General features: G+C 38.9%; 1 protein-coding gene across 4 annotated transcripts in view; it reads left to right on the forward strand.

The window, feature by feature from the left end:
• Window positions 1-27,666, forward strand: part of RANBP3 (RAN binding protein 3) — a 64,320-nt gene that overhangs the window by 20,629 nt on the left and 16,025 nt on the right. For 2 of the 4 annotated variants that reach the window (XM_068920419.1, XM_068920418.1), the window contains exons 3-9: window positions 7,558-7,761; window positions 13,786-13,822; window positions 13,912-13,998; window positions 19,970-20,041; window positions 21,305-21,370; window positions 22,901-22,993; window positions 24,219-24,322. In XM_068920419.1, the coding sequence (XP_068776520.1) occupies window positions 7,558-7,761; window positions 13,786-13,822; window positions 13,912-13,998; window positions 19,970-20,041; window positions 21,305-21,370; window positions 22,901-22,993; window positions 24,219-24,322 (663 nt within the window). The remainder of the gene's footprint in view (window positions 1-7,557; window positions 7,762-13,785; window positions 13,823-13,911; window positions 13,999-19,969; window positions 20,042-21,304; window positions 21,371-22,900; window positions 22,994-24,218; window positions 24,323-27,666) is intronic. The other 2 variants (XM_068920420.1, XM_068920421.1) reach the window with 1 other exon arrangement.

The raw sequence follows: 27,666 nt of genomic DNA on the forward strand, positions 1-27,666 counted from the left end.
AGACTCATCGTGTTGCAGGACAAAATGCATACTATCCTGGAAACTAATTTTTAAATTGGTTGTTCCAGCTAAGTTTGTATGCAGCTTAGTAAAACATCAGAGCATACGGTTTGTTGCGCTTACGTCAAGAAAATACCTGGTGGTTCAACATGATGTTGTGATGTGCCACTAGAGGCACGTCAGGGATTCTTTCAGATTCCGGGGTTAGTTGCACAAAACTTGAGAGCACCGTTTGTCAAGTATAAGAATTTATTAGAGTTAAGCAGTTCTACGCATATGACGGACACTGGACAACACTAAACCGTTAACGCTAAATAATCTACAAAAGTAAAAATAGAATACACATATCCGAGTTCTATGGTTAAGCCTCGGATGCACGGTACAATGACCATTCTTGGATGCACCATACGGTGACCGTCCTCGCCCTTTCCTTGTCCTTATGCGCCACCCCTCCGGTCTAACTTTCCTCGGACTGTTCTCACCACACTCAAGTTGCGCCAAGGTGGTTTGGGTTCTGACAGTTGACATCAGGAGCATCCCTGATGATAGGTGGGTTATTGGGTCCGCAGGCGAGCTGACAGTGAGTCTGAGTCCACACTGAGGTATGTGGCTTGCTTTCTTTTATCCTTCCCAGGCTTAATTCATTATCCAATTGAACAATGCTGGACCACAGTTACACAGTAGAACAGATGGCCTCAATCGATAACAGTACGCATACCAGCAAAGAACAGTACGGATGTTCAACAGATAGCAGTACGCATATCAACGGGTATCAGTATGGGTGTTCAACAGATAAGCCAGTGCAAAATTTCATAGTACCTAGATGCTTACGGTGCGAGTCTGCAGTGTCCCTTCTCCTTTGCTGATTGTGTTTGCTCAGCACTCTTTGGGTCGTTGGAGGGCTACAGCAACCTCACAGTGTGGTGACTGGCTGTGGTGCACCTGGGGTTCCTCAAGTCTTGGGGAGCACCCCAGAGCAAAAACCCTCTTCTATGGGCTGCACCATCCTGAGTCCCATGCTCGCCTGTGTGGCACCTATCAAATGTCTCTTGACTTTGTTTTTGTTAAGGAGATTCTAGTTGTTTTCTTTTACAGTGAAATAGGCAGGATTAGCCTACCTATTCCAGCTCTTTTCGTTAGAGCTCTCAATGGTAGATGTAAACTTGGCTGCCCATGACTAGTACACAGTTCCTCTGAAGTCTTTTTCTTTCATTAGGCAGTTACTTACCCTTCGTGGGAGGAGGAATGGATTTTTGTGCTGTGACTTTTTACAGTTATTCTAGATGCTCTGAGGAGTTTGGTGCAAACAGTAGACTAAATATCTGTTAGCAAATATATTTGTCAATGTAGTCTTGCTGTATATACTTCTTGAGAGATGGTCTTGCATTTCAAAGTCTTTTATTACTCATCTTGTGTTAGTTTCTGAACTGTGGTCTTGATGGTGGTTTATGCTATCTTGTTCAGGCATGCCGTTTTTCCCCTTGAGAGTGCTGTGACTGTTGAGTCATATTTTAGGGTCTACATTTTCAGTCCTTTCCAGACTTTAAGTTTAGGACTTGTTTCTTTCATTTACTGCTGTCCCATCAGTTTCCACATTTGTTGGGTGAGAGAGTCTGCATTTTCATTATTTTTCTGCCTCCTTGGCTCCTTATAACAACTATTTTTCCCTTGTTCACTCAGTTTCCTATATTACTGAGTGAAATGGATAAAGTTCTGGCAAATATTTGACTAATGGTGTCCAAACTTAATTAGAAATATCTTATTTGTTTCTTTATGTACTGGTGTTCATTTTTCTGACAAGCAGACTTCTTACTACTGACAGTAATTCTGGAAAGTTGCATCAGTTTATGAAGATGTAGCTTTTAAGATCAGAAGGCAACGTAGAGTCCTAGCTTCACTATATAAAGCAGAGACTATTACTTTTTTATTTCATTATCTGTCCCAAAAACTCATACATAAAGTAGACCACACTTTTCAGAGCACTTTTTGAATTCAAGATTTCAAGTGGTAGAAACAACTTTTTCCTCTATGATTCATTTTTCTCACTTTTAAAGAACTTGACTTATTGCTCTAGAAACTATTTTTAACTTCTCCCAGAAAGCTGTTGCAAGAGTTTCTGGTCACAGTTTACTTGAAGTTGTTATAGGAAGTTAACTGTTAACATGCATTCCTGAGATCAGGTTATTCTCAAATCTTTCCTGCGCTTTACATTTTTAAATACGTGTATTATCTAAAAGAAATGGAACCAGTGATGGGCTCATGAACATTGAGGACAGCTTTCTTCTTTTAGTGTCTGTTGCCTGAGTTTTTTAAGGCTGTATTTACTCAGTACTGCTATATCACACTTGGAGTTATTATTAACTTATGTTTATGTTTCCTAGAAACTATTTATCCAGACATATTTTAAGGTATTGTTCTTTGTTCTGCAAGTGTGAGCTGTGGTTGTTGATCCTGACAATGTTAAGAACGTCTTGAAAGTGGTAGTCATGAGTAGTACAGAAGGGAGATACTCTACCCAGATTTAAAATAATTTTTAAACTTTAAAGCAAGCTATTGCCTATTAAGTGGCTTAGCAGCTGTACTTCCCCCCCCCCCCCCCCCTTCTCCGCAGCCTGTGAAGGATGATGGTAGAATATGGGCAAGAACACTTTATTTCTGGCTTGTTACCTGCCTAGTCTTGGTGAGTGTACTGCCTTTTATGGGTGAGATGATAGTAGCAAGCTTTTAATTTTGCCTCTGAAGGAAGATAAATTACATATTTGGATTTATCCCATGCCTAAATGGGACTGCAGAATGGTGCAAAGAGCTTAGGGGGTAACTGACAACTGGATTGTAAAGGCTAATTAGGTAGTTGTGGAGTGAATAAAAATTCAGGTCCTTAGGTTATTAGAATTGCTAAGATGGTCTTAGTTGTGGAGCATTACGAGTAGAAGGTGTGGAGTTGTAAAGGTGACTTATGTGATTAGAATGACAGGGTTTTCACGTAGTCTGGAGAGCAAAATTGTGCATTTGAGTTGAGAAAGTTATATTAGACAATAAACGAAGTAGTAAGGGATTGGTTTAGGTCTTGATTTAATTTAGCATGATTTGAAAATGCCTGATGATCTGATGATTTGGAGAGGTGGCTGATTAAAAGATGTTATTTATGCTATGGGCATGACTTGTAATGATTAGGATAGTGGGAGAGAAAGAAGAACAGTGGGGGAAGTAAGTTGTGTAGGGAGAGGCAACAATGTATCTTTTTCCAGGCTATCAGCAGGGTTAGAGGATAGCTGCTGAGATATTTTATCGGAGAAGGCTAGCTGAACCGCGCTGTAAGTCAACAGCATGCTTAAGAGTTCACAACATCCTGAATGTTTTGCGACACTTGAAGGATGTTCATAGATGTATTAGGAGAGGACAACTGTGCAGGGCAAAACGAAGAGAATTATGGACAGGTGGTTGCTCCAAAAGCCATTGAGAATACCAAGAAAAACAGTAGTGCGACTCTGAGCTCTAACCAGGAAAAGATTGTGGGGAAAAAATATACTGAAAATAGTCTTACTGGACCATTGGGTATGGATACTAAGTTGGGAAGAATGAAGATAAACATATCACAGCATACGAACTGAGACGGGAATAAAAGCTGATTCAAGAGTGTTTGTGCTAATGTCTATTTAAATGTAATATTTTCCTGCGTTATTTCTCACATCACATTAATCTTAGCTTCTGCATGTTTCTTTGTCTCTTTCATTAACTGTTTCCACTGTGATGCACAGGGCACCAAACCTTCAAATAGACTTGTAGATATTTTATCTAGATAGGTTATTTTTGGATTTATTTTAATAAAATAGATTTTGTTTGATCCTGGCTGAGCAAGGTAGGTTTATGCAGGTGGCCTCCTCATGTTATTTATCTCTCCATTGATCTTTGTCTTATCTGGAGATACTGTTAATAGCTTCACTTTGTGGATGGTTTTCAGATAAAGAAGTAATAATTAACAGTTAGAAGCAGATTTCTGCGAAGCTCTCCCTAGAGCTGTACTTAAAGGAATGCGTCCTCTAAAGAAGAGGAGGCTCCAGGAGAGAGACATATCTTCAAACATAAAACATTACTGCAAAAAGGAAGTAAGCTGTACCTTACAAGCGCCAAAGAACTTAAAACAAGTGAATGGAATGAAAGGAAGTTCAAATTTAATGAAATTAAGGGATTAAGCCTAACAAGAAATTCTTATTATAGCATCAATTTGTTCTGCGTAAGAGTGGCGAATAGCATTAATTAGGGTTTTTTTGTTAACTTTTTTGAGTCTTAGAGCAGATATCCTGGTTTTGTTTAGCTGGTAATCAGATTCATACTAGAAGGTTACCGTGTTTGTTTGTGTATGTTTGTTTGTTTAAATACTGATGCTTACTGGATGTTACAAGAATTACTTGGCATGTTAACTGGACTTACTTTGAAACATTTCAAACTACGTTGATATGAACTAGTTGGAAAATACAAACAGAAATGACAATAAACAGTTTTAAAGTATCTAGTAGAAATGTATGTGGAATGTTCTAGCCTCTTCTTGAGCTGTTGGCAATTTTGTGATCCAGGTTCTGCAGGATAAACGTTTATCTCCTTTACAGTTTTGTGTGTGTGTGTGGTGGTGGTGGTGGTGTGGTGGGTTTTTTTTTTTTTTTTTTTGACCTGTCATCCTCTAGTTTAATTTCATGCCTTCCAGCTCTTGTACGCTGAGAATCACTGCCTTGTTCTCTATGCCACTCAGTGATTTTCTAGATTTGTATTCCCGCTCCCTCCCTGCCTGCCAAATGCTGTTTATCCAGGCTGAGGAATGCTTAGTTGTTTTGCATATGGAAACACTTCCGTACCCTCTTCCTGCTTATTACTTGTTTCTTACAGATGCTGGATCTTCCTGCTCATCTTCATCCCCAGTATCTGTCATGTTTGCCCACCCATCCCCTGTTACCTTCCAGAGCCCTAGTGATAGTTAGCTCACCTTGAGATTTGTTCTGGTCATTGGCAAGGACTGTTGCTCCAGCCCCATTTCCTGGTAGTGACTATAGCTTTCAGCATCTTCCCCCTTATCAGTTTTAGGGTTTCCTCTCTCCCCTCTGCCCTGTTTTTCAAGGCCATGTAAGAAACGGAAGGGTTGTCTCCTTTATTAATATGGTGATTGGATGCAGTCTCAGTGATCTGTTGAGTCCTACTGCAGTCATCTATTCAGTAACTTCTTAACTTCTGTTTTGGGAGGTGGAGGAAGTCTTTTAACTTATTCTCCTATGAAGTAAAGCTGAGGTGGTTATTCATCTGCGCTCTTCTGATAAATTCTCCATAATAACTTAAGAAAGCTTGCTAATTTTGGTAACTATAGACAAAAGGGCAGTGTTTTAAATGATACCAAATTTCTGCATGTTTCCTGAAAATCGAAAAATTGACTGGAGCTGGGAGACTCAAATTGCCTCCTTTGTAGAGAGAGAGGCTCAACATGAGGTCAGCTGTTATTTCACATTTTGGCTTGCTATCGCTGGCTAGTGCAGGAGTGACTTAGAAACAGGCAGGAGATGAATTGCCCCATGCTCTGTCAATAGTCAAAAAAGGTTTGATGGGAATGAAGAGGCATGGGAGAGGGTGGTTTGTGTTGTGAGGAATTTGGGGAGGACTTGGAGTAGTGATGTGAGAGGACCAGAGGACCCATGAGATATAAACCATGAGAAAATTGGGTCTTTGGTGTCGCTGCTCACATCGTTGTTTCTGTAGTTAGTGTGATGCAGTTAATTTGTGACTTAATTCTTATTCTCTTTTAATGGCTATTTTACCAAGAAAGAAAAACAACCTGTTTAAAAATTTGACAGTATTCCATACTTCACTTGTAAAGTGAGGCTTAACTTAAGAAGGGGGCTAGGAATAACAGATATAAAATGACAAGCGGAAGGTAGAGGCATCTACCCCGTGTCTCTGTATACAAATAACATATGTCGTGAGTGCTGTGGCCCATTCTAGATAGCTTTTTCATACTCTTGTTCTGAGGCAAAAAGGTAAGAATAGCAAAGTGCTAGAATTTCTGTTCAATTTTGGTACCAGACAAACTGTTTCTTAAACTCTTCTTTCTCATTGTTTGGAGTCTTAAAATTAGTCTTCAGGTTTGTCAGTAACAATTTTTTATATATATAATGCTTTTATATAGATTATGTACATGTATGTGTGTATGTGTATATATATAAAAAATATAAAACTTTTTTGAAAATACGAAAACCCAGCATCTTCAGCTTCACCTGAAAAATAGGTTACTCCCTGTAGAATTAATATTTTGACCATTTTGGTCCTTAATGATAGGAATTTCTAAAATTTAAAAATTTTAACTTGAGTAACCAATACCTGAACTTGTCTGAAATGAAGCCTAGTGTTAAAATTACATGTATTGATGTCCTTTAATAATTACTTCTTAAGGACAGACCAAATCGTAGCTGTTTTAGCGGGTGATATTTGTGGAAAAGCTGTGGGCCCTTTAGGTTTAAAAGCTGCTGTTTAATTTTAAGGTTGTGGTTTGCTCTTTACTGCATGGACCTGGGCTGTGAGCACTCTTCAATCTCTTGTTCTACTGAATGCTATGTGAGCAAGCCAAGGCTGTGTGCTTCTTTAATGACATCATCTAACTGCTTGATTCTCCAGATACTTCACCACAGGTCACCAGGAAGCATGGTCCACAGACAGCAGCTGGGAGAACTTCCCTGGTTCGCAGAAGTCTGTGTTATTCATGGGCTAACGTCCTGTATCACGATATAGTTGTTCAGGCTCAAAGCCTTTAACTTTTTCCTTCTGCAAATGTGTACAGGATATGGTAATGTTTAATTTTTGTTCCACAAAAGTGGGGACCTGAGGCAGTAAATAATCTGAGGAAAAGTAAAGTCTGTAGCAGAAGTGGGAATTTCAAGCAAACATTGAATCCCACTCTTATGCACTAGCTTCATCTGGCCCTCCCCTTTGAAAAGGGTATGCAGACCTCTAATTTACAAAAGAAATCATTGGTTTTGCCTTTCCGAGAATTCACTGTCACATGAATTTAAAGGGTTATTGACTTGTGTGAATGTTATTACAGTGAATTTGTGTGGAGCTTTTTTTATAATCAAACCCAGCTCCCCCAAACTCAGCCTGCAGGACCAGCAAAGAAGGACAACTATTTCCAGTAACTGTCTGTTTAATTCTTATGCCTAAATCTGAGGAAGCTGTTTGTTAGGCCTTGAGTGGAGGAGGAATTAAACCCCAGCAATCCTGTGGCCACTTATGGCTGACAGAAATGCCCTTTTGAGAGGGGCACTGACACTTTTAGCTAACACTTGAAAAAGTGAATTTACTCCAATTGATGTCTTTCATGGGGAGGGGAAGCTAATTCAGTGTGCAGGTTCTCTTATTTGTTTTAAGCATATTTTAATTGGTATCTCAGCAGTGAGCAATTCCTTCTGCCATACTGTGAAAATAGAGAAAGGTAAGAAGGGATTAGCAGATCCTCTCACTAGGACAACTGCTCTATCATATTGCAGCCTTGCATTGAAGGGACATTGTCTTTTTTGCTCCCAGTCCCCTGCAGAGCAAAAAGATTTGTCGGATTCAGGCGAGGACCGACAGGGAGAGGTTGAGCCCCCTCACCATGGTCTGGGTCACACAGAATCAGCTGGTGAGCGCGACTTTGAGCTTCCTGCTCCCGCTGTTGCCTCAGTCAGTGCTACTGTGAGTCCCGCTTCTGAAGCCCAGCTTGCTCCTATTCAACAAGAACTGGCAGGGGTAAGTGTGAACCTACCAAGTACTTCTGCTGAGGGGATTTAAGGAAAAATCCCTTCGACTAAAAGAAGTTGGTTACTGTTAACTTTAGGTAGTATACCTCATTATGTGTCTAGTTTTTGATCTCGAGTGTTAGTTCCCTCTAAGCCATTGTTTCAATTAGTAGAAATGAAATTTGTTTGGGACTTTCTAGTGGGAGTAATTGTAGAAGGCATAACCAGTGTTAATTTCTAAAGCTTAGTGTGTAAACTGAGCATTTGCTAGGGGTAAGAACTCCTCTAAATGAGTGACAAAGTTGGTGTGTATGAGAGAGTTGCATAAAACTGTTAGCATTTTTTCTCCTTTCTGCCTCTAAACCATAATCCTGCAGTGCAACAAAGTGAGCAGCTAATGCTGTATTCTCACTAGATAAATGCAGTAGTTTATGCCAATCTGTAATGTACTTAACAGATTAAAAGCAGTAGGAAAGATGTTAAAGCAAAATTTTGAAGTTAGGTATTTGAAAATTTTCTACTTGAAAAAATTTAAGTACCTCGAGGTAAAGAAGGCTATCACTGCTGTTAACTAAAGATCTTTTTCTACTGATGGTGCAGGAAAATACTTTTGGAAATGACTGATATCACGTAGTTTTCCAAAGCAATTTTAGGAGCGATCTTAATCTTTCTATCTTGATGGACCATATTTTCTTGCTGCAGGTGAGTGTTGCTCATTGTGACCACACATACTAGGCGTGTACACTTTGATAGAGGCTTGCTTGTTAAGGCCACTCCATGCAATACGTGAATTCTTTTCTTACGCTAGCTTTTTCAAGAAAGGGTCTTTTGAAGCAATCCCAGTGCCAAATGGGTTGTCCTGGCAAGGTACAAATGACTACAGGTTAAGCAACTTTAGGCATTCAGACTGTCAGATTTTGCCTGATGACCTGCTGCAGAAGTTTTCTTATTTCAAAATTGTTTTGAAAGTTAAGTTTTTCAGGGGTTAATACTTTAAAATGTAGCTGTTAAATGTAACCACTGGCTTTTATGTCAGTTTTCTATCACTTAAAATTGCTTGTATTGCTACAGCTGGCCAAGAAAACCATATTCGGCAGACCTGCGAGAAAACCACAGCAAGTGATCAGTCTGTCGTACTCATTATTTAAGAGATGAAATTGCAACACCTGTTAACCCAGGTCTGAAAGAAATTTAAGTATTGTATGCTTACAAGAACAAAAAATGCCTGGGGAGTGCATGTGGGAATTCTTCTCTGTAAGCACAGATATCCACACAGATATCCACACATCCTTGAACTGTACTGCATTTGCTGAAATTTATGGGGTAGTGCAGTAGTCAGTAGAGGTGTGTAGTAGGCCTTCATTAACATGTGCTGTTAGGCATTCTAAGAATTATCCTACTTTCTTACAAGAGTAAAATTGTCTCTTGCCTTGAAATATACAGAAGGTTAATGAATCTTTAGCAGGCCCATACTGGTTTGTTGGATCAGGACACTTCATGACCTCTTCCCTGGCTCTTGGAAGACAGAATTTAAGACCAAGCTCTGAAAAAGAGACTTTGCAAAACTGTCAGTACTCCTTGTTTACTCAGTAATGTTTGTAATGTGCGCAACCAAGTATGACCAGGGATATAGCCTGTTAGAGAGCTGGTTATAATGCCTTGACTTTTAGTTACCTAACCCAAGTCAGCATATATAAGCTATAGCTTTGCCAGCAGGATTCTGTTGATTAAGAAGTGAGATTCTGGAGCAGCTTTTCAGTAACAGCCATGGCAGTTCAATTATAATTGTCTGTGGGCAGAGTATGCAGATTGCAAACTTACTGTACCATGCTCAGAGATCCTTGATCCTTGTTACTTTACTGCGTTTTAGTTCTGTTTTTCAAAGGTGAACTCTATTTAGAGTATACTGCTGTAGCTTTCACCTATTTCTGTTGTCCATACTTGTTTTTACCTGGATTCTCCCTTTCCTTTCCTATGCCTTCTTATTGTGAATAATTGAAAACTGGCTGCAATTTGTTGAAGTTTGGATAAGTTTTTCTGTACTAGTTTCTTGTAACAACTGCAGAATGTATTTAATAACCCAGGGCATCACTTACAATTCTTCTGAAATAGTGTAAGGAACTAAGGGGTAAAGAAGCAGTGATTGTATGTGGGTGGTTAATACGTTTTCATTTTCTCTTTTAAAAAGCAGTTGGTCACCTTTAAAAAGGTGATTTAGTTAATTTGAAATGTATGTCAAAACTGTAGGAGCCTCTCTATAGAAAAAAACGTAATTTTTCCTGTAGCTGGGTCCCTAAAAGTAGGGGGAGAAAGGAATAGGGGAGAAGTGGCTTCCATTCTCATATGAAGAGTAAATTGTAGATCCTATTTTGATATTTACTGGTTTAAGTGTCTCTTCTTTGGTTTCAAAGAACAAAATGCAGAGAAATTGAGTCACCTTAATAGTTTCTCATAGGGTGAAATAGTCTCAGCTTTCAGTTCTCCTGTGGAAAACACACTTTTTTTCCTACTTTTTTCTACACACTTGTTTCTACTTCCAAAATACATATCTTGCTGTAAAGTGCAGGTTAATGAGTAGCCTGCAAAGGTGGGCCTATAACTGAAAGGTTATACTGCTGTTTGTTATCAGTAATTGTAAATTCTGATATTTCTTTCAGCTCAGTCAAGTAATGCAGTCCTAAACTGCTTGTCATGCATACATTCCCCTGATTTATTTGTCCAGTCTCCAGATCCTCCACAGTAAGCCACACTGCTAAGCAACTTCAGGCTGCACTAGTGTCTTACTACTTAGTATGGCTTTGTACAGGAATGAAACTTTGGCTTGCCCTGATCTGCCTTGAACTGTTTCAGGTTTGACCAAAGATGATAGAGGTTTGGAGGTCTTGGAGTTGGATTCCTATGCAGTTTGTGGAAAGAGGCAGTCTACTAGAGAAGCGGAATACTCCCACTGTCTCAAGCATTTGACCTCTCGCTGCAGGTTACTCCACTTTGTAGGCCATCAGTGTAGGATTCGTGGGAAATCAAGCTTCATTAGCTCATATGCTTAAAGCTTTATTTAAAATCTGTCTTCTCAAAATAAAAGTGACAGTTTAGAGTATTACAGAATGGAGTTTAACTTTGCATGGAGTTCGAGTGGCATATATTTGACTATTAACTACTTCAGGAACCTCAGTTTAAGATATAATTGTCACTTTGTACTCAACAAAAATACAGGGCTGTCTTCTAGATTATATATATGTGTTGGATTTTCAAGTGCTGGTTTGCAATAGATGATCGAGCTTTGGGAATATTTTTTTTCAGGATCTTTAAGTGAATTGGTTATTAATGAGAGGATTATTTATTACAGTCTTTTCTAAGGTTGAGAACGCTTGACTGGTGTGTGCCCAAGCACAGCAAGAAAGGGAGTGAATATTGACAGCGAGTTTCCTAATAAAAGCAGGGAAAAAGAGTGATATTTTACTGGAAGTTAAACATAAAGTTGAGAACTTCTTTTAACAGTGTTGGTGAGTCTGCACTTGTGTAACTCATGCATATCTTCAATCATTTGAAAATAAAAAATCAAACCTGGATGTCTTAGATGCTCACACAGAAGTTTCGGTACTGAGGTAGACAGAGGAGAGGTTATTTGGCCTGTCTGTGCAGGAGGTAATCCTAAAACGTTAAGATGTTTTTTCTTCCTTGGCTTCTAAATTCCTGAGTCTATGAAAGACTTAAATCTCTTGCTGGATTTTTCTGGTTGGAGTTACCGATTGCTAACTCTACCCCAAGCAATAATTGACAGTGTGAGTACTCTGAATGGATAAGGATAGGAGGTAGCATTCTAAATGATCTAGCTATTTAGATGCCCATGTAGGAAAAAAACACATTTGAAAGAAATTATTCTACCTTTGAATAAGGTTGACAACGTCATTAACGACTGTAACACTTGCCATGTATACTTCTGCATGGCTTTAGTCTCCAAAAGCTTTTGGACTAGGAAGCATGGAAATAATTCTGAGTAGATACTTAGCTTTGTTTTGTCCTCAGTAGGATATAGACTTGGATTTGGATATTGATGCTCAATGCCCACTAAACGTAGTGACAGAATACTTATTTGTCCTTTCATCAGTAATAGATGACAAAGATGTGATAATCTTAAGCTTATATCATACAGATTTGACTCTGTTTTGTATCTGTATGTTACTTGATCAGTGAAAATATATTATGCAACATTTCTGGAAGTTGTTGACGTTTAGGGGGAATATCTTGTTGATTTTTAAGGAATGCTGCCAAATTCGCACCTATGGATCTGTAAATTTCTTTCGTGCAAATTTCTGTTATTAAATGATTTTCTTTTGCTTTTACGGATTTTGCTAACAGTTGAAACAAATCGGGGGTATGTGTTGCTTTCTATACTTTCAATACAAAATAGAGTTTTTTTTGTTTTTTTTTTTTATCTCGCTTTGGGTATTGATGACTGAAATTGCTAGTTGGCTTCGTGTGCACTGAAAATGGAGATGCCTAAAAATATCATTTGTAAATAATGTAGGTTACTTGGCCAATTATGTAGGGACAGTATAAGTCATAAAGCAGTGTGATAGTGGTTAGGCAGGTAAATATATATATAGTGTGTGGGGGGGAAGGGTATTCTAAAACAAAAAATACTTTATTCCCTGTGTCAGAGGTTTCAAAGGTACCTAACTAGGATGCCAGTGAAGTAGCTATACTGACTTTAAAAAACAAACAAGCAAGCAAAACCTTATTGCATAGGTAAAATTGCTTACCCTTGCAAGTAGGTATATTTTTATTTGCATTGGGTGAAATACTGATAGCACAGTAGTATCTAGATTCAAAGTATAAGTAGCACTAAATACTGTTTTTTTCCCTTTCCATTATTGCTGTATTCACTGTATGTCTTTTCAATGATAGTCCTGTGCAGCCTTAGCCAGTCTTTTGTATTGCCCAATCTTTGTGTGTCTACCCATCCTCCAAACCAAAGTACTAGCAGCAGTGGGGAAACAAAAGCTCTGGAGCTGCAGTGGGCTTTGTCCATGAGCACTTTTGGGGGGTGGGGAGGGGGGGGTGTCTGATGCGCCATGCCTCCCCCCCCCCCCCCCCCCAAACTGTGTGTGAGAGGTATCAGTAGGGGGGTGTGTGTCCTGAGTCAATGGATGAAAGGGTAACGTTCGGCTAGGAAAAACGTCCGTGGTATTGGGAGGTTTTGGAATGACAAGAGGGTGCTAATGCTGTTCCTGTAATCTTCCATATCAGAGGGAATCCATCAGGAGATTGTTTTGCGGGAACAAGAGAAATTAGATCAGCTAAAGTATTGACAGCAAGTAAGAGGGGAGAGACCTCAGCCTTCAGAAAACATGTGGAAACTTGTTTAAGACTTGTTAACATTGTGACGGTTGGTAGTGTGTGATACTTTGTTGTTTTTTTTTTTTTTTTTTTTTTTTTTACTATGTACTATGGAAGATGCTAAGGAAACTACCCATTACTAGTTCCTATAAGAGCATTGTAGTTTAGCTTTGTAGAGAGTGCTTTGAAAGACATCCCTCCAACACTATGTTGAATGAACCAATGTTAGTTATGTTTATTAGCAAAACTGCTTTGGAATAAAATTCCAAATAATTCATAGGTTCGCGGTGAAACTAAAAACTTCTGTGTGTGTGTTTTGGTTTTTGTTGTTGGTGGTTTTTTTTAATTGAAACCAAATTTGAAAATGTCATTTTCAGGTTTTCAAATGCAGGAAACTGGCTGTAATTGCTGAATAGTGTGTAATAAGGATGTTAGTGCTTGGATATGAATTTTTAGATACTCTTAGGTATCTTATTTGTAACTGAAATGGTTTGAATTCACGTGACTTTTAAGAGTCTCTAGGTAAAATTCAGTATGGCTATATGTGGTTCATAAGAATAATGCTTTGCCTTGAATATATATCACTGACACTAAAGAAAGTCTCTGAACTGATTAGAGCATTCAGATGTATCCAAACAGACTGAAATATTGTTCAGTATGTGATTATCACTTCATCACTGTCATCTGATTTCAGAGATCAGCAGATGGATCAAGTCCAGAAGATGGAGATGGTAAGAGATTTGATCATAAAACTAAAAAACCTTAGTACATGTCTCTCCAGAATTTTGTGCATTTTCTCTAACTGCCTTTTTGTCTGCAGAATCTGATCGAGAGGATGGAAGCTACTGTCCACCTGTAAAGCGTGAGAGAACTTCATCTTTAACTCAGTTCCCTCCTTCCCAGTCAGGTAAATGTGAATTATTACAATATTGGTATATGGGAGATGTGGGTTTCCTTTTTCTACTTTTTTTTTTTTTTCTTATTACTATCTCCTGTGTCTTGCCTTAAAAGACCATGTAATCTAACTTTTTCTATGGTCTGTATTAGCAAATTCAGTTAACCCCGAAAGAGCTAATGTATTTTTTAATATTTTAAATTATAAATAAGTTGATATATCAACTTTGCAGTTTCTGCTTTTAATCTTATGCTGTTAAACTGAAGAATTTAGAACTCTTCTTTCCCTGCTGTGATCAGGTCACTTAAGTAATTACATAAATGCTTGCTTTTCTAGTTTCTGCTACCAAGCAGCTCTTCCAGGAGTTATGCTTTAGGTCATGCTTACTGGTTCTTCTCCTCCCCCCCCCCCCCCCCCCCCCCCCCCCAGTCCTCTCAAAGGAGAGAGAATCCAATGCATTTCAGTAATGTTCTTGCCTGGTGTGTGGCAGAGACGATGAAACCTCCACAGTCAGTCTAGTTGAAGGCACGTAGGGTCAAGACAACAGCAAAATCACTGGGAAGTGCATGGATAAATTGTTGCAATTCATATACCCTGTAATGGTGATGTCATCTGTATTGCCCACAGGAACCACCTCTAAAAAATTATGCCTTCTCTCTTCATACATAATATAATGTCTTTAGCTGAGGATTATTTTAGTTAAGATATTTCAGTGTTTGGGGGTGGATTTGAAGACTTTGGTCCTTCATTTCTGCCATCTCAGTTGGGAAAGGAGACTAGAAGCAACAGCAGAAGAGAGAACAGTACAAAATATTCCTCTAAACAAGCAGCACATTCAGGAAGCAGTGGCCAAAAAGGTATTTTGCTAGGTGTTTTGTTCTCTTGTAATTTTAAATAAGTCAATACGGAATTAAGAATGGAGTTGCTGATTGCTTATAGGCACAGTATTCTCATTTCATATTTCTAGTGCTAGTGAGGGGTGAATTCCCTCCCTCAAGATCTAGATTTTTTTTGACCTGCAGTTTAGCTGGCTTTAAGGTGCAGTCCTGTTAAGTGAAAACCAGTTTCAATGCCTCAGTGTTACTGCTCCTGTTTCCTGGTCATTCTTAGTAAAAGAACACTCTCCTGACAAAAATAATAAAATAGGTTTTTTTAATATATATAAATCTACTTACTTTCTACTTTTCTACTATAGTCTTTAACTTCTTACTTTTGTAACTTCTATTCATAGTTTCCACATAATTACTACCGACTCTTTCAGTTTGTAATATGTTTTTCTTTCTCCTGTGAGGGTGCACTCTCTAAAGTATTTTAGATTTTGCTCAGTGCCAGCATTTGTTAAGAAGTGGAGGTAAACAATTTAGCTCTTTTGTGGTTAAACACACAATGTTTCAAGGGTTCATCATTGATTCTCAGCCTCTGCTTGACTAATGTACTTTGAGTATGGTCATTTCTTCTCTGTTTGACTCTCCCCGTTCTCTTCTGATGTGCATTGTTCTCATGTAGTGACAAACTTTATTGGAATGGCAACTTTTATAAAGCTTTTTTGAATATTGCTGATAAATAGGTGTGGTTTCCAGAAAATCTTTCCCCTTCCAGACCTCTTTACATTTTCCTTGTGGGGTTATGTTTTTCTTAAGGGTAGGGTAATTATGTTTATATGAAATAATCTGCATTGTTTTTAATCTTAAGGCAGAGAAGATGCAATTAAAGAGATTAAAGCAATTAAAGCTTAAAGATAAAAGGCAAGTGCTGCATCTTTTAGTATAACAGTATTCAGAGATCAGTTTCCTTTCTCTATTCAGCATGCGTAGCTTTTCTGAGACTGTGCAAGAAGCTTAAAAGAGCTGATAAATATTGTCAAACTTTACCTCAAGCAAGATGGTCTGTTGAGGACAAGAAAACCTCTATTATTGACTAGAGACTCTTGATGCTTTTAATCGCTGGCTCTGTTTATCATCTTTCATTACCTACAATGTCTGACTGCAACCTTTTTTTTTTTTTTTTTTTTTTTAATATCAGAAGTACTTTTCTCCCTCAAAGTTGAATTACTGAAAGGGGCCTAGGCCTCTATCCCTCACTTGTCTAGGTGCCCTGCAAAGGGTGGAAAAAGAATGCTGTCCTTTGCCTGCTTCTTTCAAATATTTTTTTTGCCCTTTTGTTGACTGTTATGCTTAAGTGTGATGTCTATAAATACCTTGGAGCGCTCTCCTATGTGTGTGCAGTGTGTTTATCCTTTTAAGTCTGTTCAAACAGTTCCCATAGCATTAAGGCAATAATCTCTCTGAGCAGATCCAACCTTACTCTCTTTGATTTTTGTATTGATGTTTGACCCTCTCTACTGTTCCTTTATGAGCGTTGTGTTCTACACGGGCTTTAAAAGCTGAACTCTTACTGTTTTGTCTTCGTTATCAGAACACTGTTCGTTATCCCATCTAGGCGGAACTTTTCTTTTCTCCCATTTCCAAGGGCTATTTCCCAGATCTCCAAGTCTCTTCATTCTCTCTTTTCTATTCCTATGTGGCTTACTTTTTATTGTACAGCTTAGGTAGTGTTAGCTTGTATTTCTATTCTAACCATACAAAGCTTTAAAGGCTTATTTTCTTCTGTATGGCATTCAGGGTCTACTGTGTATGTTTTCTATCACAGCGTCTTTCCTAGCTGTGAAAACAACCTCATTATTTCCTTAGGTCTACTCAGAATGCTGCTCATAAGCTTATCTCCCTAGTTCGTTGCTTGAAATTTGTCTACCCTGCTATCCCCCTCCAGCTTCCAGTGATTTGGTTGTTTCTACCACATCAAACAGAAGCTCTTTGCCTTCTGTTTTAGGGCTTCTTTCTGTTTAGTTCTATCTGATAGATTAGATTCAAATTGATTCGCAGGTTCTCTAAAGCAGTGATAATATGAATCTTTTGCAAGTATGCTGCCCCCCTCAACAGTGGCATCCTTTCCCCTACCTTGATGAGGAAACTACCTCAACATCATTTATAAACATACTGTGTTTCATCAGCTTCTAAGATCACTGCATAAAATAGCTACTGGTGCCACTTGCTGTTGATATTAAACAAGAGATGTGTTAAGACTTTTTCTTTTTTTGCCAGTTTTATCACATTACCCTGATGCCCTGACCTTTATTGTGTCAGGCTTAGGTTTTTATGTCTGACCATTGTGCAGGAGTTAATTGTGTTGTAGGTTCTCTCACAGTGTTTAAATTCCTAATCATGTTTTGTTTACTCAGTTTGATGCAGCTTTGGAGGTAGGGCTTGATTTTTCACTTTGACCTTAGTAGCCATCTGTTGATGATCTTCTGCTTGCTGTCCTTTAGATGGAAGTGTGTGTGAGGATGGATCTTTGGCATCTTGCTGCCAAAGCACTTGGAGCTTTAAAGGTGACTTAAGCTAACCTTTAACTTTTAATTGAATTGTCTGGTTCTTAGTTCCAGCCCATCAGTTAGAGTCTGATTCTCAGCTGGACTTCAGTCTGAGTCACAGAAGCACGCTAATTTACTCTGTGGTGGTTATTTTGCAGGTTGCAGACATAGGAATGCAGCATTTTACCTCTGCACTCAATTTAAGAACGCTCCCATTACCTGAGAACAGATATTTTCTGTTTAACCAAAGTAGAATACCTGATGGGATTTACTGTTCAGATGGCAGTAATTCTGTGCTGGTGTTTGGTTAGTTGACCAGCTCCAGAAGTCTGAGTGCATTTTAGAATAATCATTTCTGTCAGCTTTTTAAAATCTTTGGCATTCAACTAACATTTGTTTCTCATGTTATTAATGAAGACTCATCAACTGACAAGTTGTGTTGACTTACCAGTTCATCATTGACCTCTTGGATCACTCTTTTTTTAAAAGACAGCGCTCTATCACAAATTCAACAGAGTTTTGATCTTGAATTAAATTACATAGGAGCACTAATGGACTTGCAAATGCTCACCTTCTCTTTGAAAAGATTCTAACGCTGAAGATCTATTAAAGAATAAGTGTCTGGAAGTCATTAAAGGATGTGCTTTGGTAGCCCTAATTGAACACGTCTAGATATCTCCAAAGTGACTTATTTGTATGCAAGACAGTGTTTTGGTGTATGCTTTTTCAAAACTGACTTTTAAAATTCTGTTTAGCAATAAGAAATAGCAGAAATATGTAGGTGAGCAGATTGGGCATAGGACTCAACGTACTTGTTTGCTTCAGCAGCAACAACAGGTACTTCAGAATTGGTTTGAATGCCCTACATACATTGAAGAACCACTCTAAGGGCCAGATCCATAAACTGATTTATTTGGAGTGAACCATGATGCTAAAAGCTGTTCTGCCTCACATGCTGAAAGAGTGGACTTTTCCAGCTAAAGGGAAGGAGCACCATAAATTTGTTTTGTTAAGTGATCTTCACAAGAAAACTCGTAAACAGGTCCAGAGATAGCAAAGTCTCTGAAGACTGGAGGTGATTTGATTTGATAGTGTTTTAGTAATTCTGTGCAGACTTATCATGGATCTGCATTCAATTTGGTTACTCCTGACTGAGGATCTAGTAACGTAGGATCAATTGCAGTTCTCATCCTAATTAGCTGTAGGGTTCTAAACGTAAAACTGTGTGAAACAGAGAATTTAGGGATGTTACATAGTCAAGCTTTGACTCTAATTTGAGCCCCCATTTGGGGTATGTTGCCTGAACATAGATGTTCTTGGGGTTGTATTGATCTGTGACTTTGAGGTTCAGCACAGCACTCATCTCATTGTTGTGTGTAACTCATGGCAGCAGTCCTGTGGGGTTCCTCTCTGGGCATACTGTGTTGGGTTTGAGTCTCTTCACCCCTCCCCCCCCTCCAGTTTGACTAATAACCCTGGAAGCAGTTTAATAAACTGGGGAAAGCAGTCCAAGCTCAAAAATAATGTTCCACTGTAACCATGTGCATGGAAATTTGCAATGAGCTTCCTTTGGAATTATTCTGTTTGATATCACCTCTTAGACTGTGAGAGTTGCCTCTATGTGAGGTGGGCTAACTTTTACGACTTTTTGTAAGTTCTGATTCTGTTGGTAAGATGGCCTTACTCCTCTGTCAGAAAAACTGTATTTTTTGTGGACAGCCAGTTCTGTGTTTGGTATGTAGTGGCTCTGGGAGAGCTTGCCTACTTCTTACTTTCTCCATCTAAGGTATTCTTCCCTCAGCTTTATGTTTTTACTGCCTTGGCTTGGGGAGGACTGTCCTACTTCCACCCCTGGATTACCAGCTTTTATTCTGTTTCTAGGTTTTGTTCCTTTGTAGGACAGTTTCTGCAATGATAATGCAGAAACTTCTACCACCTGATGTTCTTATTTCTTCCAAGATAATTGAGATCTGAGGGAAAATTACATTAGAAGTGCAACTTATTTATTTATTTTTGAATGGGACATGTCTGAAGAGTTATTTACAGTTGGTGTGATTTGGGTGCATTTCCTACCTGACATGAATGCTAAGTAAGAGCTCAAGTGGGCAGGTATGTTATAAAGTTTGCTGAAGTGTAGAAGCTAGTGTACACAAGTTATCTTGCTCTTAGCACAAACTGTATTGTCAGTCATAAGCCTTTTGTGGAGCCCAAGTGTTAGTTTTCACCATTTAGCATTTGCTACGCTGCTTTCTGTCCTCTCTGCAGAGGCCTTTTGAAATATATTTTACATATTTTGTGATTATACGCCACATTCTAACATCTCTTTAATTCCTAATTCAGATAAAATTAAACCAGTAATCCGTGTTTATTTTCCCTCCTGAAGAAGTGAAAATTGATTCTCCTCTGTTTTAGGAGAAGCAAAGATTTTGGGCAATGAGCTGTTTACTTTTCTGACTGTAATATTAGTTTAAGAAGGAAAAAACCAAAAGACATTCATTTAAAAATCACTTTCTCTTTGCAGCTGTAATATATCAAGGGGAGGGAGTTTATAATGAGCTTAAACAACATACACAACTTGTCCTTCTTTTTCTTTTTCCTTTCCCTTGGCTGCAGTAACAAAGAACAACGTCTTTATGCCATCAAGCTTCTGTGAAACTTCTACGGGCAATTCTGACTCAGAACCAGGTGAGCTTCCTCACTTTTCTGCTTTTCTCAGCAAACTGCTGTTGGTCTGTCACAAACCAAAACCAACTATTGCATGATATTTTAAAAGTAAGCCTCTAACTGGGAGAAGGGAAGTGGTGGTTCCGATCTTGCAACTGTTATGTTCTTCACTTAATTGCTTGCTTTTGTGCTTGCTGGATGCTATTAAAATAACAATTAACAGTCATAACTCTGGGATTAGGGGAGGAGGTCTATCTAAGATGACCCTATTCACACCTCTAAACTACAAGATAAAACTTTAGGGAAATTTTCAGATATCTGCTTTAGATACTGGGGGTTTTTGTTTTTTTTTTTTGTTTTATTTTTTTATCTGAAATCAAATCAACGATGAGACTGAAACTATTGAATCTTACATGCAGTTAGTTCCTCTGTTCACAGTACTGCTTATTTTGTTAATCACCCTTGCTCTGTTATCATTGTATAGCACATTATTATCTTATGCTTAGATGGCACTTGAAAAATGTGCTCCAGGAGCGCACTGAACATAGTTTAACTATGTGGTAAGGTGCTGAGGCTCTCAGTTGACTCTTCTTCCTGAGTACAGCTGTTATGCTCCTTAAAACATAAATTTACCTTGTAAGATAATGAAATTATCTGCAAGTTCTTTAATCATTCTGGATTTAGGAAAGCTATTATTATTATTATTAAAATATTTTTTCTGAAAGCCTGAACTTCAATAAATGAGCACAACCATAGGAATTTCTATGGTCATTTTACCATAAAAGCATAAGGTAACAGCTAATGGAATTACAAGAAATTAATGTTATGTTTAACTTATTTCTGATAATTAGCAATTGGGTGCTTGTTGGCAGCTGTCGCATTCAATCATACTTTTGATTTTACCTTTTCCTACTTATTGCTGCTATTTCTTAGCCATGAATTTTTCCTTTAACTTTGTTGGAAGGAACTCTTTCACAAAAAAAAAAGAAAGAAAGAAAAAAAAGAAAAAGTTCTGTGTTTCTCCAGAAAAACAATTTTCAGTTTCTTTCTTGCAACAACTTGTGCTTCTGTCTTCATGATGTGTATTTGTTGTAATGTTCACTGGCAATTTTAACTTATTTTTAGTAGAAGGAAATCTGCTCTTTGGAAGTTTCTTATGACTTTGGGTATTTATAGAGCTTGTGAGTTGTTATAGTGTTGAAGACGAGCAATTTTATGACTGACTATCTGAAAGTATTTACTGTGTTTCATCTATGTCCTTGTAATTTTTAATTTTGCTTCTAGAGGAAAAGAGCAGTGGATTCCGGCTGAAACCACCAATACTTATCCACGGTCAGGCACCTAGTGCAGGTAAGTTCAGTGTTTTCAGCAGCAATGGAAAGGAACTATGGTAGGTCAAGCATCTTATCTAATGTAAGAATTTCCTCAAACTACTGTTGTTACTGGAGGTTGATAATACTTCTGTTTATGCAGGAAAAAAGCTTGTATCCTCCAGAGTGGTTATGTCCATATCCACCACGTAACGTGTATAGATACATTAGAATTTTAGTTTTAGCTCAGTCACACATTTCTGAAATGAATCTCCTGGTTGTCTCTGCTTAGTATGCTTTGGCTCACTACTTAGAGTAGTCCTGCACTGCATGAAATAAATTTCTTCAGTATCAGACTGGAACAAAAGATACACTCCAGGAACGCACTGAACAAGTTCCAGTCATTAATGGGCACTGAATCTGGGCCCAGGCTAGAGCCAAGTCTGAAGTACTTGTCCCTTCCCACTTCTCCCTCTCCTTGGCCAATGAGCATAGCATAGGCGTCTGGTTCTGAACCTGTTCTGCTCTACAGTTTTCTCCTGTTGAGCTTCTTATTTGCTAATGTAGACCTAGCCAGTATGGGATGGACGTTAATATTATAGCTCCATAGGAGTTTGAGGAAATAAAACTGATTTTTGTTAATGGAAGTCATTGTTTGTTATCTGTATGAAAACTGTTCATATCATTTGTGGGAAGAATAATAAATTATTTAAAAAATTATCAAATTTGACTTGCATTCTAAGGAAAAGTTGATGTATGAACATTTGGGCATAGGACAATCTGTATATTTTGGTTGTTGTCTTGTGCTTTGAATGTAGGTGGCTTTTGTTGTTACAAAATATTCAAGAGTTGCTATGGGTAACTTCTTTCACAGTATTTTAATGGATCCAGAGTTCATCTTTGGTTTTCAGTGAAGAAATCTGAAATTTTGGGGGATTTCCAAAGCTTTCTAGAGTTGATCTTAAAAAAATAAAAAATAAAATCTTAACAAGGATGTTTTAAAGGCAATTGGCTTTCTGAATTAGAGCTCTATAAAAGAATTGTAGTGCCTTATATTTTTCTACACCAAACCAAAGAGGCCAGGTTAGTTCTAAGAGCTAATACATCTGATTGTATAAGAATTAAAAAAAGAAGTTATATACCACTATCTGGAAATGACTTCATTTGAAGTAGAAAATGAGGCTTGGGGGGATGTGTAGCTGAGAATTACTTTAGTGAATAAATGGGATTGCTTTGGTACTGTTCATTTCCCTTTCATTTAAAGGCTTTTATTTCTGAGTCACTGTCATAAATTTTGCCTGTGTGCTTTTGTGGATAGGGTAGAAATTATATTTAAAAATTTATTTGAAAGCTAGGAGCAAAACAGTTGTCCTCTCTCTTTGGGACTAATTCTTTCTTGGGGTGTGCGGATGGGGCCTGGTAGTGAAGGGGGAGGAGGGGAACCCAAACCCAACTTTTCAGTTGTCTAGTGTTCCATTATATGTTCTTTTGGAACACAGAAAGGGTTAGATGAAACTAAATTTCTTGACTTTAAAGCTTTATAGCTCTTGAAAAGGCTTTCCACTTGCAGGTCTCCCAAGTCAGAAACCGAAGGAACAGCAGCGAAGTGTGCTACGTCCTGCAGTATTACAGGCACCACAGCCAAAAGCTTTCTCCCAGATAGGTAAATAATGCATTTGCTTTCCAGAATATTGCAGACCGAGAACAAAAATGCTAAATCTGTTTGGCACAGATTTACTCAGCAGCTGCCTTTATTTTTCTGAGTTTTTCATTTCAGAAAAGAAACATCTTAAATGTTAAGTATATCTGTGTTACGTAAGAAATAACACAATGGAATCTTCCGTGCTTGTATAGGATTGCTGTCTTAAACTGCCAAGGTCTGAACTTTGGTGTAGTCCGTGCTTGATTTATTTTTTGGAATAGAAATACATATAAGGGTCTTTTGGATTATAAAAAACATTTAAGATTGGCAGTTTCAAATTACAGCCTTGACCATAATGTAGTAAGGTACTGATGATCAGTTGAGCAATAGTAGCAGACTTTCACTAGCTGCAAAGTGATATAAAATGCCTGAATCACTAGAAGGCGCCTCTGGGGTGGGGATCGTGTTGAAGCTAGAACATTGAGCTTGACTTTTCATTCTTAACTTGATTATGTAGAGTATACTTATTTTATTGTTCTGGAAATTAATATAGCTAATAGAAATAGGCATGATTGGAGACTGGAACTTTAAAGCAAAAACCTGTTCAGTGTTCATGTCTCCTAAACTTCTGTTCCCTCGTCCAACCCTACCAGCCTTCCCCCTTCCATTATTTTGAAGTTTAGCTGAACTCCGAGGGGAACAGCTTCAGCTACAGTTGTATCTGGCATAGAGCCAAACATTGCCAGCTTCATTTCTGGGTGTGCCTGTTGGCACGGATTGAATCCTACAAAGCTTAAGTATTGGGGTATAAGTTTTTTGTATTCTACATAGTTTTCAACAAGAGTTTACTATGTAAAGAGATAGTTTAGTCCAAAGAGGAGCCCTGCTAGACGTGCACAGTAGGACAATATTAGATTTCTCTGTGTGTGTGTGGTTTTTTTTTTTTTGCTTGAAGTTGTATCTGTTGAAATACTTCAAGTGTTTATGCAGACTAAGTATTTTACTGACTTGTTTTTTTGCATTTGGAGTCCTGATTCTACTAAGAACTGCTGAATTCCTGTCCTCATGTATCTGTGTCACAAAACCAGTCTCTCAGAGTACTGTGCCAACACTGTGATTTACATTAGTGTTTGTGGACTTAAGAAAAAACAAAAAACAGCACGCAATTTACTATAGAAAGCTTACTTCTTCTGGGATGCTCTAAATGCCTACAGAATTAATGTCGGCTTGTTATTCCATATTTCAGTCCTGAGCAGTGGAACCAATGGCGTAAATATCTCGCCAGATTCTGCAGCCACATCAGAATCGCTAAGTAATGCAACGCTGAAGAGTTCTGACTCTGAAGACAAGGTGAGTTTGAAAAGGATTCAAAGGACACTCAATATGAAAGATTTTAAAACAAATATTCTCCTAATAGAATCGATTTGTTTTTCTAATGTGAGTCCAGTTTCATCAGTGATGGCCCCCTTACCTATCCATACATTGGTAGTGCACTTTAGAAGTGGTAGTAGGTTGCATACTGTTGTATGCTATGCTACCTTTACTAAATCAAGAAATGCAGCATAGTTCTACTGAATCAAAATACTACTGTTCAGGATGGTTTTTGTCATAACTGCCTTCCCTTTACAAAATATCAATGAGTAAGCAGTTCTACTTTTTTAAAGCTCTTCTAGCTTTCTTTCTAGTCCTACTGTAAAAGTCCTACTGCAGCAGATGCCTTCCCCTGTTCATGCCTGTTGCTGTTTCCCAGGGTTGGCATTGATTTCCTGTAATTTGAGTGTCTTGTTTCAGTGGACTGAGTCAGAAAACTGCTTTTTCCTCTGTTAAGATTGCATGAAGAAATATTACTTTCACCTGCAGGTGCATCTCAGTCTCTGTGCAGTCAGTGGAGCAGGAGAGTATGGAACTCCTCTCCTCTTGGGGGGGAAGGGGCAAAAAAGGCTATCTCCATGCCACGTCTGATTGGAGCTCCTGTCAGGCCAGAGAAACTGGGAAGCATTTATAAAACTCACGTTCCAGTCTGAATAGTTTTTTGGTTTTGAGTTGTCTTAACGTTCGTAGTCAGGATTGACCACCTGCCTGAAGTTGTCTAAAACAGCTGTAAGTAACTGAGGTCAATGTGGTAGCTGTTAAGTGCTGCAGTCTCTCTGATGCAGAAGATCAAATTGCTTGATTATACTGAATGGTCACTCCTGGGATTAGAAGTTTCATGTTAGCAATTATATGTGTAGATCTGTGGCACAGATTTGATATGCCACAGAGAAAAAACTTCCTTGGGAGGATAAGTCTATATGGTATTTTGCAGTCAGATATAAGTCTGGTTTGTCCTTATCAGAGCAGATGTGAGTAATGCTCAGGGTCATCTTTTACTGGCAGAAAAGATTTTTCTTTGAGGCCTGTATATTTTTATTACTCTGCAGTGTAGCAGAGTGGGAACACTCTCTGTCCAGCATTGTCCTGCTCTCAACATCTCTCTGGAGATCTGTGCCTATTCAGACTCGGCTCTTTCTGTCTTTCTAGAAAGCCCCTAGGAAACTGCAAAAGCCCTAAGAAACGTAGTCCCTAGATGGACGCAAGCTGCAGCCTTCTATGCAACTGCTTTTGATTGGTGGGGGGAGGATGGGGGCTGACGTTTATCAGATATGCAGGGAAGCTTGATATTCAGCTGTTCAAGCCTAACATGTAGTCCTTGCCCATTTTGGCAGCAGGGAAATACTGAGAAAAATCCTAAAGGAGGAGGACATGTTAAGGAGAACCTAGGCTAATGATTTTTCCTTTCTGGTCAACAGAATGCCCCTTCCCCTGCCTGCACCATTCATGGTGAAGGGCTATTCACAGCAGGTAATGCTGGCCCATTTCTGACTATCGGCAGACAAAGGATGCCTTTAAAATGCCAGAATTAGATTCTGAAGGCAGATGTTACATCTAGGTTATATAAAGGAAATGTCCCTTAAACATAACATTGATTTTTGAAAAGCTCCTTTGTACACAATCCAGTATGATTTTCCTACTGCACGTTTTCCCCTCTCTGTCATGTGGGGAAAGTAGCATGGCTGTGGGCCCATCTGAAGCACCTGTACACAAACACCTGTGTTTCTCTATGTGAGAAATGATTAGGAGGAATTGGAGTACTCTATCACTATCCGAGTGATAGAGTAATATCACTCGGATAGCTGGAGTACTGCATTGGATGCATATGGGCTTTTTAGGAAGTAAAGCAGAAAAAGATGGAGGGATATGCTCTGCTCTTTTCGGAGGAGCTGCTTGAATGCAGAAAGCTTTGCTTTGGGACAGGTGAGGAGTTGATCAGTTTATGCCCCTTTGATTGGAGAGGAAGCTAACAATGAGGAGATTACTTCTATTACTATAGATGAACAAGAGCTCCTGTGCTCAAGTGCAGAAAGGAAGTGTACAGAAAGTGGAAATGAAGTTGAGCTACGCAAGAGGTATACAAAGGGATTGCCTGGACGTGTAGGGACAGAATTAGGAAAGCAGAATCTCAGCTGAAGTTGGAAATGATGGGACAGAATGGCTGCCAGAAGGGCTTCTACAGGTGCATTAGCAGCAAAGGCAAGATGAAGGGAAGCGTGGGCCTGCTGCTGGATAGTGGAGGGAACCAAATGATGAAGGATGTGAAAAAGGCTGAAGTAGTCAGTGTCTTTGTCTTGTGTTGCTTTTTGGCCTTTTTTTCCATCTGGTAAGGTCTGCTGTCTGGTTTTTGAGGTCTGTTTTCCTAGTGGAAAAGTTTGGTGTTTTGGGGGGGGGGGGTTAAGTATTACTCGTGATAGAGGAAGATTCATTTATGGACCACCTGACCAATTTGACATGTACAAGTCCATGGGACCAGACAGGTTGCATCCATTGGTGGTGAAGGAGCTAGCTGGTATCTTTGTGAGACTGGTGCCTGTCATCTTTGAAAGATTGTGGTGATATGGGAAGGTCCCTGTGACTGGGGAAAAAGCAAACATCACATCTATTTTCAAGGAGGGCAAAAAAGAGAATCCAGGAAAACTACAAACTGCTTAGCCCCCTTCTTCTTTCCTCCCGGTCCCTGGGAAGGAGTCCTGCCATATGTAGTGACTGAGAACAGCCAGCATGGATTTACAAGGGATAAACAGTGCATGACCAACCAGATCCCCGCCCTGAGATGAGGTGACTGGCTGTACAGAGAACAGGAGAGCAATGGGTATCGTTTGCCTTAACTTTAGCATGTGTTTGATGTGGATGGTGTGCAGTACCATCCTTTATAGTCAAATTGGAGAGAGATATACTGGATAGAATTTAAGGTGTGTGGAGAAACTGGCTGAACCAGTGATCTTCAAGGGTAGAATTCAGTGGTTCAAAGTCTGGGCAGTCAGTCACTAGAGGTGTTCCTTTAGGCTTGATATCGAGGCTAGTACTATTTAATATTTCCATCAACAACTTGACAAGGTGGAGTGAATTTTGTTAAGTTTGTGGATGTCAGTAAATTGAGGGTGGGGGAAAACAATATGTTGGCAGGTATGGCCATTCAGAGGGATCTGAGCCAGGTTTCAAAAATGGGCCAGTAGAAATCTCCTCAAGATCAAAAAATGGGAAGTCCTATACCTGGAATAAAGTAGGCCACATGCCACAAAACGGGCTGGGGAGTGACTGGCTAGAAAGCAGCTGCACAAACAGGGATTTGGAGGTCCTGGTGTTGCACAAAGGATGTT

Source organism: Struthio camelus, chromosome 26, assembly GCF_040807025.1.
Source record: "Struthio camelus isolate bStrCam1 chromosome 26, bStrCam1.hap1, whole genome shotgun sequence".
Lineage (NCBI taxonomy): Eukaryota > Metazoa > Chordata > Aves > Struthioniformes > Struthionidae > Struthio > Struthio camelus.